The 12,932-nt window shown below is 43.7% G+C and overlaps 1 protein-coding gene across 1 annotated transcript in view; it reads right to left on the reverse strand.

Moving 5' to 3' along the window:
- EDIL3 (EGF like repeats and discoidin domains 3) overlaps positions 1 to 12,932 on the reverse strand; it is a 314,997-nt gene that overhangs the window by 113,792 nt on the left and 188,273 nt on the right. The window contains exon 6 of the mRNA XM_065405890.1: positions 10,476 to 10,657. Coding sequence (XP_065261962.1) covers positions 10,476 to 10,657 — 182 coding nt within the window. The remainder of the gene's footprint in view (positions 1 to 10,475; positions 10,658 to 12,932) is intronic.

Consider the following 12,932-nt stretch of genomic DNA (forward strand, 5'->3'; position numbering starts at 1 on the left):
AAGACTTACTGAAAATTAACATTAATGGTCCAGCAATCTCCTTAGCCAGCTCTTTTAAAACTTTTGGATTCAAGTTATCTGGACCTTCCAGTTTAGAAGTGTCTCCCTTGAGTAGCAACTGTTTAACATCCTCCAGAGATACTAGTGCAATGGAAAGAATGTCACAGTATGAGACTGTCTATTGTCTCCCTAAATACAGAACAAATATTTATTGAACACTTCTGCCTTCCTTCATTATTGTTGATAATTCTACCATTTCCATCTACTAATGAACGAATACCACTGTTAGGATTCTTTGTTCTTAATATATTTTAAAAACTCTTTATTGTCTGTACCTTTGCTGGCCATACATTTCTCCTTGTGTCGTTTTGCTTCTCTTATCAAGTTTCTACAATTCCTAATTTCTGATTCATATTAATTACTATCAATCCTCCTTTCTTCCATTTGTTATACATTATTTTATTCTTATTTGTTATACCTACCTTCACTTTCTCTTCAAACCAGGTTGGTTTTTCAACTAGCACAGCCTTTTCCCTCAATTGTGGGATTGTAGCTTTTTGGGCATCTAGAAAGGTGTTCTTAAATTATTCCCAGTTATTATTCACATTTTTTCTAATTAAATTCTTCTCCTCAGCTGACCTGATCCATAATTGTTTTCAGCTTTGTGAAATTGGCCCTATTAAAGCACTAAGTATATATGTATTACTGGTCTGGACTTTATTCTGCTTGCACATTATAAATATGATCAAGTCATGATCACTTTTACCTAAGCTTCCATTAATATTTATTTCTGTGGTCAGTTCCTCTTATCTGTTAGGACAAGGCCTAATAAAGTTAATGCAGTATCAGGCTATATTAACTTTCTCGTATCCTCCACATCTGCCTGTGAGCCTTCAATTCTAAGAAAGGTGCTAGACTGGCCTCCTATGGAGTCTATCCTCAGTTAAAGCTAGATTGTTCTTAGGCACAACCCTGCAGTGGAGGCAATACAGAACACCACCTCCCTTTGGTGAGCGCTAGGCGAGACCAGGGATTGCAATGCAAAAATTAAATAAATTCTCCCAGGCTCTTGTGCAATGGTGAGGTCTGAGACTCCTGCTGCTGCTCTCCTTTGCTCCCTAACTTCCCCAACTCTGTGCACCCATGTGAGGACCAGGCAATATCTGCCCCTTAATGAGTATTTTACTGGTCAGAGAATGAAACAGGGCTCCAATGCAAAGTACAGTGCATCCATGAAATCTGATTTTCCAATGGAGGTTTCTCTGAGAAATCAAAACCAATTTCCGGCAGAACCTCAAAGGCATTTCTCCTTGACAAGGACTGTTTCCCTTCCCAATTTAGATTTTTTTTTTTTTTTTTTAATCCCCAGCTATTTTAGCACTAAAGGTATTCAGAAAAATATTGCAAGATTGTTTTATTTATTTTTTATGGAAATAATGTATTTTTATGTCCACTCTCCCCGTACTGAAAAGTAGCTCAACAATTTTTCTTCAGGTGCTAAAACAGAAGTTACCCTGGGGCAGAGATAAGCCCTGGAAAATTTCATTTCAATAAGTGAAGGTTTCAAAATGTTATGACTGACTGAAAACAGGTTATAATGGAAATGCTCAGGCAACCTTAACTATAGCTATCTCTCGTGCTCCAGCTATAATGAAACTATAGAAAATCTCTAGTCTTAGAAAATGCAACACTAGCTCTCAATATTCACACTGAACTTCAATTTTAATGTCTTTCCTGAAAAATCCACATAGTAAACTGCAGGGAACCTTATTTATGCCCAGGAAGAATGGGTGGATGGGATCTATTCCAAGTCTCTAGATAAATTGCTGCAGTTTCTAAGGGTATGTCTACACTACAGGATTAATCCGAATTTATATAATTCGAATTTAGGAAACCGATTTTATAAATTCGAATGTATTCGGCCACACTATGCACCATTAATTCGGTGGTGTGCGTCCAAGCTACCATAGTAGCATCGATTTCCAGAGCGTTGCATTGTGGGTAGCTTTTACATAGCTATCCCATAGTTCCCGCAGTCTCCACCCCCCTTGGAATTCTGGGTTGAGACCCCAGTGCATGATGGGGCAAAAAACATTGTCGCAGGTAGTTCTGGGTACAGCCTCCCCCTCCCTCCCTGAAAGCAACGGCAGACAACCATTTCGCGCCTTTTTTCCTGAGTGAACTCTGCAGACTCCATTCTGCATCAAGCATGGATCCCGTTGTGCTCCAGAACGCAGTCTTGAACATTATAAACACCTCACGCTTTCTCGTGGAGTTTATGCTTACACAGGACCAGAAAAAAGAGGCGAGGAGGAGGAGGCGGCGATTGCAGCGCAGCGACCAGCGTGATGAGGACATGGACACGGACACAGAATTCTCTGAGACCGCGGGCCCCGGTGCTTTGGAGATTATGATGTTAATGGGCCAGGTTATAGGCTTGGAACGCCGATTCTGGGCCCGGGAAACAAGCACAGACTGGTGGGACCGCATAGTGTTGCAGGTGTGGGACGATTCCCAGTGGCTGAGAAACTTTCGCATGCGTAAGGGCACTTTCATGGAACTTTGTGACTTGCTTTCCCCTGCCCTGAAGCGCCAGAATACCAAGATGAGAGCAGCCCTCACAGTTGAGAAGTGAGTGGCGATAGCCCTGTGGAAGCTTGCAACGCCAGACAGCTACCGGTCAGTCGGGAATCAATTTGGAGTGGGCAAATCTACTGTGGGGGCTGCTGTGATGCAAGTAGCCAAAGCAATCACGGAGGTGCTGCTACGAAAGGTAGTGACTCTGGGAAATGTGCAGGTCATAGTGGATGGCTTTGCTGCAATGGGATTCCCTAACTGTGGTGGGGCAATAGATGGAACCCATATTCCTATCTTGGCACCGGAGCACCAGGGTACCCAGTACATAAACCGCAAGGGGTACTTCTCAATGGTGCTGCAAGCACTTGTGGATCACAAGGGACGTTTCACCAACATCCATGTGGGCTGGCCGGGAAGGGTTCATGACGCTCGCGTCTTCAGGAACACCAATCTGTTTAAACGGCTGCAGCAAGGGACTTACTTTCCGGACCAGAAAATAACCGTGGGGGATGTTGAAATGCCAATTGTTATTCTTGGGGACCCAGCCTACCCCTTAATGCCATGGCTCATGAAGCCATACACAGGCAGCCTGGACAGGAGTCAGGAGTTGTTCAACTACAGGCTGAGCAAGTGCAGAATGGTGGTAGAATGTGCATTTGGCCGTTTAAAAGGTCGCTGGCGATCCTTATTGACTCGCTCAGACCTCAGCCAAACCAATATCCCCATTGTTATTACTGCTTGCTGTGTGCTTCACAATCTCTGTGAGAGCAAGGGGGAGACCTTTATGGCAGGGTGGGAGGCTGAGGCAAATCGCCTGGCTGCTGATTACTCGCAGCCAGACACCAGGGCGATTAGAAGAGCACACGATGAAGCGCTGCGCATTAGGGAAGCTTTGAAAACCAGTTTCATGACTGGCCAGGCTACAGTGTGAAATTTATGTTTGTTTATCCTTCCTGAAAACCCGCCCCCTTTATTGACTCATTCTCTGTAAGGAACCCACCCTCCCCCTTCCCCCAGCTTGCTTTCAAAGGAAATAAAGTCACCATTGTTTAAAAATCATTTATTCTTTATTAATTGATTATAAAAAGAGGGAGAGAACCTGAGTGGGGTTTGGGAGGAGGATCAGCGGGAAGGAAAAGCCCAGTAAAAAAAGGTTAAGAAAATGGCAGCCTTTTGCTTGGGCTGTCCACTGGGGTGGAATGGGAGGGTGTACGGAGCCTCCCCCCCCCCCCGTGTTCTTACACGTCTGGGTGTGGAGGCTATGGAACATGGTGAGGAGGTAGGGGGGTTATACAGGGGCTGTAGCGGCACTCTGTTCTCCAGCAGCCGTTCCTGAAGCTCCACCAGACGCCGGAGCATGTCTGTTTGCTCACGCAGCAGCCCCAGCGTTGCTTCCCGACTCCTCTGATCTTCCTGCCGCCACCTCTCATCTCGAGCGTCCCTCATGTCCTCACGTTGGTCCCTCATGTCCTCACGTTGGTCCCTCCTGTCCTCACGGTCACTGGCTTCTTTCCTATACTTGCAAACCGTCTCCTTCCACTCATTCAGATGAGCTCTTTCATTCCTGGTGGATTGCATGATTTCGGAAAACATCTCTTCTCTCGTCTTTTTTTTACGACGCCTTATCTGGGATAGCCTTCGGGAAGGAGGAGGGAGGCTTGAAACATTTGCACCTGCTGGAGGGAGTGAAAAAAGGAGAGAATTTTTTTAAAAGATACATTTTTCAGAACAATGCTTATACTCTTTCACGGTGTATACTATTCACATTACATAGCACATGTGATTTCTGTGCAAGGTCGCATTTTGCCTCTTAATATTGAGTGCCTGTGGCTTTGCTGCTAGAGATCACAGACGCAGGTCCGGGCAACAGAATTCACCTTGCATGCTGCCATGGTAAGCCACTGTCTTTAGGCTTCTGCGCCCTGCTTTCCCACATACCAAGCAAAGCCCGTTGTGCTGCAGTTTTCCTGTTAGCTTGTTTTCTGCTGCTGAAGGTTAACACCCCCCCCCCCATCCAATTCTCTGGGATGAGTGCTTTCTCCCTCCCCCCACCGCGTGGCTGGTATCAGGGAAGATCCCTGCAGGAACCAAACTAACAACACCCCCCCCCACCCGCCATGAATTCTCTGGGATGAGTGCTTTCTCCCTCCCCCCACCGCGTGGCTGGTATCAGGGAAGATCCCTGCAGGAACCAAACTAACACCCCCCACCCCCCCGCCATGAATTCTCTGGGATGAGTGCTTTCTCCCTCCCCCCACCGCGTGGCTGGTATCAGGGAAGATCCCTGCAGGAACCAAACTAACACCCCCCCCCACCCGCCATGAATTCTCTGGGATGAGTGCTTTCTCCCTCCCCCCACCGCGTGGCTGGTATCAGGGAAGATCCCTGCAGGAACCAAACTAACACCCCCCCCCCCCACCCGCCATGAATTCTCTGGGATGAGTGCTTTCTCCCTCCCCCCACCGCATGGCTGGTATCAGGGAAGATCCCTGCTAGCAAAACGCGAAAAGCTCTGGGCCAATCCTCCCCCCCCCTTTGCACTTGGCTAAATGCAGGGAAGGATTTCTTTTCAGCCACAGGCAAACATCCCAGTAGGAACGGCCACCTCTGTCCCCTTAATTAAATTCCCTTATTTCAACCAGGTTACCCTAAGCGATATCACTCTCCTGAGGATTACACAGCAAGATAAAGAACGGATGTTGCTTGAATGCCAGCAAACACCGGGACCATACGCTGCCAGGCTCTGTCAGGCAATGATACCAGATTACTTGCTACTAGCATGGCGTGGTCAAGTGTCCTACCATGGAGGACGGAATAAGGCTGCACTGCCCAGAAACCTTGTGGCAAGGCTTTTGGAGTACCTCCAGGAGAGCTTCATGGAGATGTCCCTGGAGGATTTCCGCTCCATCCCCAGACATGTTAACAGACTTTTCCAGTAGCTGTACTGGCTGCGAATGCATCCCAAGTGCTCAGGGCAAATTAATCATTAAAAATGCTTGCTTTTAAACCATGTTTTATATTTTAAAAGGTAAACTCACCTGAGGTCCCTTCCATGGGGTCATGGTCTTGGGTGCTGGCTTGGGAGGCTTGGGAGGGTACTTCAGTCAGGGTGAGAAACAGATCCTGGCTGTTGGGGAGAACGGAGAGCTGGGTGCTCTCTGCCAGCTCGTCCTCCTCCTCTTCCCCTTCCACGGAATCATCAGGTGTACCTGATGAGATTATCCCCAGCTCGGAATCCACAGTCAGAGGTGGGGTAGTGGTGGCGGCCCCCCCTAGAAATGCATTTAGCTCAGCGTAGAAGCGGCATGTCCGCGGCTCTGACCCGGAGCGACCGTTTGCCTCCTTTGCTTTTTGATAGGCTTGTCTGAGCTCCTTGACTTTCACGCGGCACTGATCTGTGTCCCTATTGTGGCCTCTCTCCATCATGCCCTTGGAAATTTTTTCATAAGTTTTGGCATTTCGTCTTTTCGAACGCAGTTCTGCTAGCACTGAATCCTCTCCCCATATAGAGATCAAATCCAGTACCTCCTGTACGGTCCATGCTGGTGCTCTTTTTCGATTATCAGCCTGCATGGTTACCTGTGCTGATGAGCTCTCTGTGGTCACCTGTGCTCTCCACGCTGTGCAAACAGGAAATGAAATTCAAATGTTCCCGGGGCTTTTCCTGTCCACCTGGCCAGTGCATGCGAGTTCAGATTGCTGGCCAGAGCGGTCACAATGGTGCACTGTGGGATAGCTCCTGGAGGCCAATAACATCGAATTGCGGCCACACTAACCTTAATTCGGATTAACAATACCGATTTTGACGCTACTCCTCTCGTCGAGGAGGAGTACAGAAATCGAATTAAAGGGCCCTTTAATTCGAATTAACTGGCTTCGTTGTGTGGACGGGTCAAGCGTTAATTCGAATTAAGGCAGCTAAATCCGAATTAAAGTCGTAGTGTGGACCAGGCCTTAGAATCACCACAAACATGACCACCTTTCATTCTAAGTGCAAGGGGGAGATGGAGGGACAAAGTAAGAGAGTCATGTGAGATAGGCTAGGCACATTACTTAATTAATTATTGAAAGGCACTTAAATACTATGGTGATAAAAGTTGTATAAGAATCTGAATATGATAGAATCAACACTATCTAGTATTACTGGTCAGCACTGTGTTTTTGGGGAACCAGGGTGCAGTATCCAACCTGTCTGACTCACAAAGGACCCCCCAGCCTCTGCTTGAACCAAAGCCGATCAGAAGAAAGACTTACAAAAAGCAATGAAAAGGCAGTGGGGGATGCATCTAAACCCCTTGGACAAAGGTGACAGGATTAAGGAAACTCCCCTAGCTCATTTGCATCGAAGATGGGACAGGAAGGCATTTGTATGATCAGTTATAGTTTTCTAAACCTGACTTATCATCAAATTTAAGTTACATTTAATATTATAACTGTTTTGTTTGTTTGGCTCCCCTATGGTTATTACCTGGCAATAAATAACTTTCATGGTTAAGCCAGTTGCCTCTCTCTCTCCCCCTCGTGGGTGTCTTTTGGCTTTCTCATTCGCTCTGCAGCAGCACTCTTCGTACCTAAGCCAAAGATCCCTGCAGCGCCCAGAAATCCTGTGGGGTTTGCTCATCAAGTGGGTTACTACCAGAACAATTGTAACATGAAAGTGGGGATAGAGACATGCTGAACCTGGGACATATGAGGATGGCAGTTTGGAAGTGCTGCTCGACCCAGCCTGCTCAGGCGTACTCTATTCCGGTGCAGTGCCCATGGCATATGAGGGTGACAGCTTGGAGGTGCTGTTTGACCCAGCCTGCTGAATCCAAGGGCCTATGAGGGTGACAGCTTGGAAATGCTGCTCAACCCAGCCTGAGTCCAGTGACATATAAGGGGTCAGCTTGGGAGTGCTGATTAACCCGGTCCTCTCAGACACGCTCTGTTAATGAGTGTGTGTGTGTGTGTGTGTGTGGCTGATTCTGCGGCTGGAAGAACCCAGCCCAGGGGAACCTAGGTCCTGCAGGATAGCTCCACGGGGAGGAAGCTATCAGAAGGGAGAAGTAGAGCTCCGTATGAGAACACAAGTAACACAAGGAGTACATTGATAGAATTACAGAACACTGCCCCCCAGAAGAGTAACCCTAATAAATGAGCTACCCCAAAGTAACGGGAAAATCTGCTAAGACTAGACTGAGTCCTGATCTATAGATTATGTATTAATTCTATTGACTACTTAAGAATTCCCAGCTATCACTTTGAGAGTTGACAGGTTCTTGTCTCAAGATTAGGCCCAGTGTTATTCAAATTATATAGTTGGGAACCCCGATGTGCACAGCTGTAACTCTCACACTATAGGAACTCTTCTATATTTACAAATAGTTTATTAATACATTTAATACAATCACAAACACTCCAACTGAGTAAGGTAGATAGAGATACTACAGAAAGTACGTATGAATATCCATATACTCACACCATCCCTTGCAGAATAACTTGAAATGTTAGCCATCATCTTCCTCATCACCATCACCTTCCCCCTCATCACCAGTGGCCATCATTCTGGCATCTCCCAAGGGCTACATTTCTCTCTCCTACTGCCCATAGGCTGGGATGCAACTTTTATAATATGTTATGCTGACACCACTATGTCTATTGCATATTCAGCAGGGGTTTCTCCCCTCTTCCTTATGTGTATTTCCTCACCTTACTAATGTTGGCGTGTACATTATACTAATGTTGGCGTGTACATTCCTATAGGTTAGTATAGCAAAGATCTCAACTTATTCTCATATATGTCAATTCATTGCCATGGCATAATTGTGGTTAGTCATCTGTGGATGTTGCTTCCTGTTCCTGTGGTTGATAGGTGTCATTATGGTCAAAATTCCCCCTTGCAAATTCTATTTTCAGTTCCCCAAAAGTTAGGGGAGACCATTAGGTCATTTATCTGTGCCAAAGTTCATAGGCCTCAAGCCTTATGCTAACTGCTGAAGCGAATGTCTTACAGGATACAGCTTCCCTGCATTACTGATTAATATAATAAAACAGAATATAATGAAGGCAAGGCAGTGAAGATAATGAAGGAAAGCTAGCCCTATGGGCTACCGTCCTTAGAAGGGCTGACTGGAAAACAAGAATTTCATTTCACACAAAAGACCTTGCTATATTTTTTTGTGAAAAAAATATATAAAAGGAGAGTGCCCCATGAAGAATAGCTAACAGCCCAGTGATTAGGGCACTGATATAGGAAATGAGAAACCCGGGTTCAAGTCCATGCTCTGAATCAAGCAGAAAATCCCACTCTAGTTTACTGGAGCCAACTTCTCTAGTTTACTGGAGCCTAAAAGGACAATTTACTACTTCATGTTCCCATTTTACTTTTAAGTTAGGTTCTGACTCCAAGAACATACTTCTGCCCAATTCCCTTTCCTTTATTCTCTCCCATTCCTTCTCAATGTGTATATTCCGGAATTTCCAACTCCCTGCTGGACTTTATGGAAGGAAACAGATCTTAAGATGCTTAAGCTGTTTGTTTTTTCACTATGGAACTATAATAATTAATAATAATAAAACAACATAGGGTAAAATTTTCAAAAACTCTCTTGCTCCTAAATATCACAGGTAGTTTTGAAATTTTTACCTGTAAGAGATTTTGGACCTAAAATGTAGGTAAGTAAGAAAAGTGCATATAACACTTGTGAACATATTTTATCGACTAGTCAGTAACTGTGCACAAAAGTAACACAGGGAGTCAATGTAAGAACTAAAATATCCCACATGGAACAAAAACTATGCAATTTGCATGTGAAAATTATTAAGCATATATTTTACATATTTTACTTGCATGAGACCATATAGAGACTAATATGAAAGTGGCTCCTTTTATATGTTACATATGAGAGTGGATTATAACATATATTACCATGCAACAAGCTTTATTAGGTAACAAATAGTTAAAGTAGCTAAATGCTAGTCCAATACATACACATCATTAAAAACAAAAAAACAATCTATAGAAATCACCAGCTAAGATTAGCTACAAATCTGATATCAAGCTTAAAACACTATTCCTTAACATATAGCCATCAGATTTGATATTCCACTGCTTTGCCACTTGTGTAGTCATGTACATCTGTGCAAAGTGAATCCACCTGTGCAAATAACTACACAATTTGCATGGTAATGAAATACCATATCCATTGAGTGGACATTTCCATTTGCAACTTTCCAGAAATATTCTCTTCTGGGCAGAGATAAAGTATGGAGAATTTCAGCTCCCAAAGATATGTTTGAGCAAGTTACAAACATTAGAAAATGGGATTCAAATAGAAGACACATTTCAGTCTTAACCACAACAGTTACCACTGCATCTGTTATAATGCACACACTGACTTATTTTATGTGGGCATGTGTGTTACGTAGCTAGACAGAGAGGATACAAATAGAGGGTCCTACACTAAAGTCCCTTCTTGGGCAAAATTCCTAATAAAGCAGATGAGAATTTTTTCTGCATAAAGACTTCAGGATTGAGCCTATGGCTTTATAAATATCAAAGGCTGTCCATCAACAGCTGCTGCTGCTAAATGCTACTATAGCACTAATGAACAGAGATGTGGCATATCTGAAAAGCTGACTCTTTGATAAGAATCTGTTTTTATGTACAGAAGATTCTTACAGTTACAATGGAGTATTAGGGTATGTCGTGTTTTTATATAAGATTTGTATATTTTACACACATAAAGAAGCTGAAATTAGGATCCTCTCCCACCACCCTTTAATCTAGGATGCATTTATGACAGTGAACAAGAATCCTGCTATTAGTTTACCACTTATCTTCATCAGTTTCTTAAATGACTCTGGCAATTGAGTCTAGGAGATTTTTTTTTTCCTCCCACAACTCCATCTGTTACCTGAATCCATGGCCATCTGTCATTTTCTGCAGCAGTCCAAGCATTTACAAGACCCTTCTTATTAAGTCGTGCATAGTACGGATACCATTTCTGGAGCCCAAAAAGAGCCCGATGGGTGGATGATGCAGTAATTTGTTGGTTTGATACAATTCCTCCTTCTATTCCCAAGGGGCCAGAGCATCCTGTGAATGAAAAAAGGGGAAAAATGAATACAACTGAAATGATTGATTACTCAGATTCATGATTGACATACTTGGAATAGTGGTTAAATTAATCCAGGATGCTACTGGTTTCAAATATGTTATTAGCAGAAATTTAGAGCATCTGAGTAATACTGTACTATCAGCAGAACTGAGCAAACAGTGCAAAAAAATTGTCCGTGAATAGTTAATTACATTCAACGACTGATTAGATTCACTTCATGACTCCTTTTTGTTTGCTTTCCACAAACATTTGAAAGTCTGAGTTTTATGAATGCAAGTATTCACAAAAATGAACTGTAAGCCCGAATGCTGCAATATTTGCTAAAAACAAATTCCAAATTGTATAATTACTGCAAAATTGGCATTTTGCCATTTGTGCAGTGCTGGTTAGTTCTCTAGCCATCACACAGTGGGAATTGTGAATATTGTAATTGAATATATAATTGGAAATTTGCACTGCATTGGTTAGTTACATAAATAACCTTGTATTAAGTCAGGTCCCTGAGTGGAGCTCTTTTGTAACTAATTGATGCAGCACAAGATGTATATATTCAGTTGGAATATTTACAATTTTATTATAGACTTTTCTATGGTGCTCATCACCAAGATACCTAAGCACCTCAAGAATGTTAATGGATTTATCCTCCTAAGACACCTATGAGATATTACGATATTTGCACATGATTGGTTATGCAAGTCATTCAATCAGGGAACAGAACCCATAACAACATAACTTACATGAGTAACCAGCACACAGAAAAAAATGATTATTCGGACTTCACAAATATTCTGTTGACTAAGAATAATTTGCTGGGGAAAAAATGTGAATCATTTCAAGTGAATGGGATTTTTTTTTCTGTTCCAAAACAATTCACAAGTGGAAATTCATTACATGAATTATTTGTAAATTATTTGCTTAGCTCTGCAAAAGATCTTCTGCAAGTTTGTGGGCCAAATATATCTTGGGAATTTGAAACAGGACAGTAGAGAGCAGACATTTACAGGCATTGATCAGGACATGCAGCTGAGTGAACAACAGACACAGGGATGGATTGAAGTGGCCAGCTGCAATTTTATTAATTTATCACTGGGAAGTTGAGCTAGGCACCCACCCCCCTGCTCTCACATACCAGGCATTTAACTGGTCTAACAGTGAGTTACTAGGCTCCCACCATATACCAATAACTCAGGGTAAACCTTCCTCGCACCCCCCCAGGACTTACCTCACTTCTGAATTCTCTCTCCCTCTCCCTAAAATGAGGGGATAGAGGTAAACAAGAAGGGACCTCAGTCTGCACAGAGTTCACATGCCCCCTTCTCCTACAGGCACAAGGTCCACCAGCAAAATCTTGGGTCTCATTTACCTCTGGGAGCTGGCCCTTTTCTTTTAAGCTTTATCTGCACTAGCCACTGGGGGCAACAGCAATTAGCTTCATTGCATGTGCCCATCCTTACTGCCTGGCAACTATTTCTTGCCTGATCAAGCCCTTAAGGAGACAGAGTCAAATGTCAGCTTCTGCATGCAACAGATGGACTCCATTAACCCTAAAAAGCTCAGGCCCTGTGTTGCAAGTGTCTCTGTGTGTGATCACTCAGCCACATGCCTACAAAATTATCCAGGCCACTTCACAGTTCATACTTTTCCAGGTTGATGCAGGTTGACCCAACAGCTCCCCGCCAAATTCACCTTACAAGCATCTTTGATCAAATCAGAACATGCTCAGCCAACTCCACATCCCTCTGGATCCTAATTCTTGCAAGCACCAAGCTAACAGGGACAAGAGGCTTTTGAAAAAATCTCAGGAGAGTTTACATAGATGGGGCAGATGGGCATCAAAGCCACTTAGTCCTGTGCCATCAGCCCAGCCAATAGGAAAGCAGAGGACTCTAAGGAGGAGGGGGCCAGACTTATCCTGCCAAGCATGTGTTCTTGCAGTCTCTCCTCCTTCTCCTCCAGTATCCTGCTGTCCTATCAACATCCCCTCCTGTTGATCAGGGAGAAGGGAGACATTTTGAACCATATATGCACATCTGAATGTAGGCATTTCCGCCTTAAGCATTAACTGAGAACGAATTCCTAAGTGTTATTTCTGTAAAATGCTTACTACACACCGTGATAAACTTACAAATAATTTAATTTAAACAAACAGTGAGGGAAAAATGACTATTGCAATTTGCTCCCTGAAGCCGTGGCAGGGAGACAGCACTGGTAGTCAATGGCAGCATGATCTCAGGCATTATTATATATTACTGA

This window comes from Emys orbicularis, chromosome 6, assembly GCF_028017835.1.
Source record: "Emys orbicularis isolate rEmyOrb1 chromosome 6, rEmyOrb1.hap1, whole genome shotgun sequence".
NCBI lineage: Eukaryota > Metazoa > Chordata > Testudines > Emydidae > Emys > Emys orbicularis.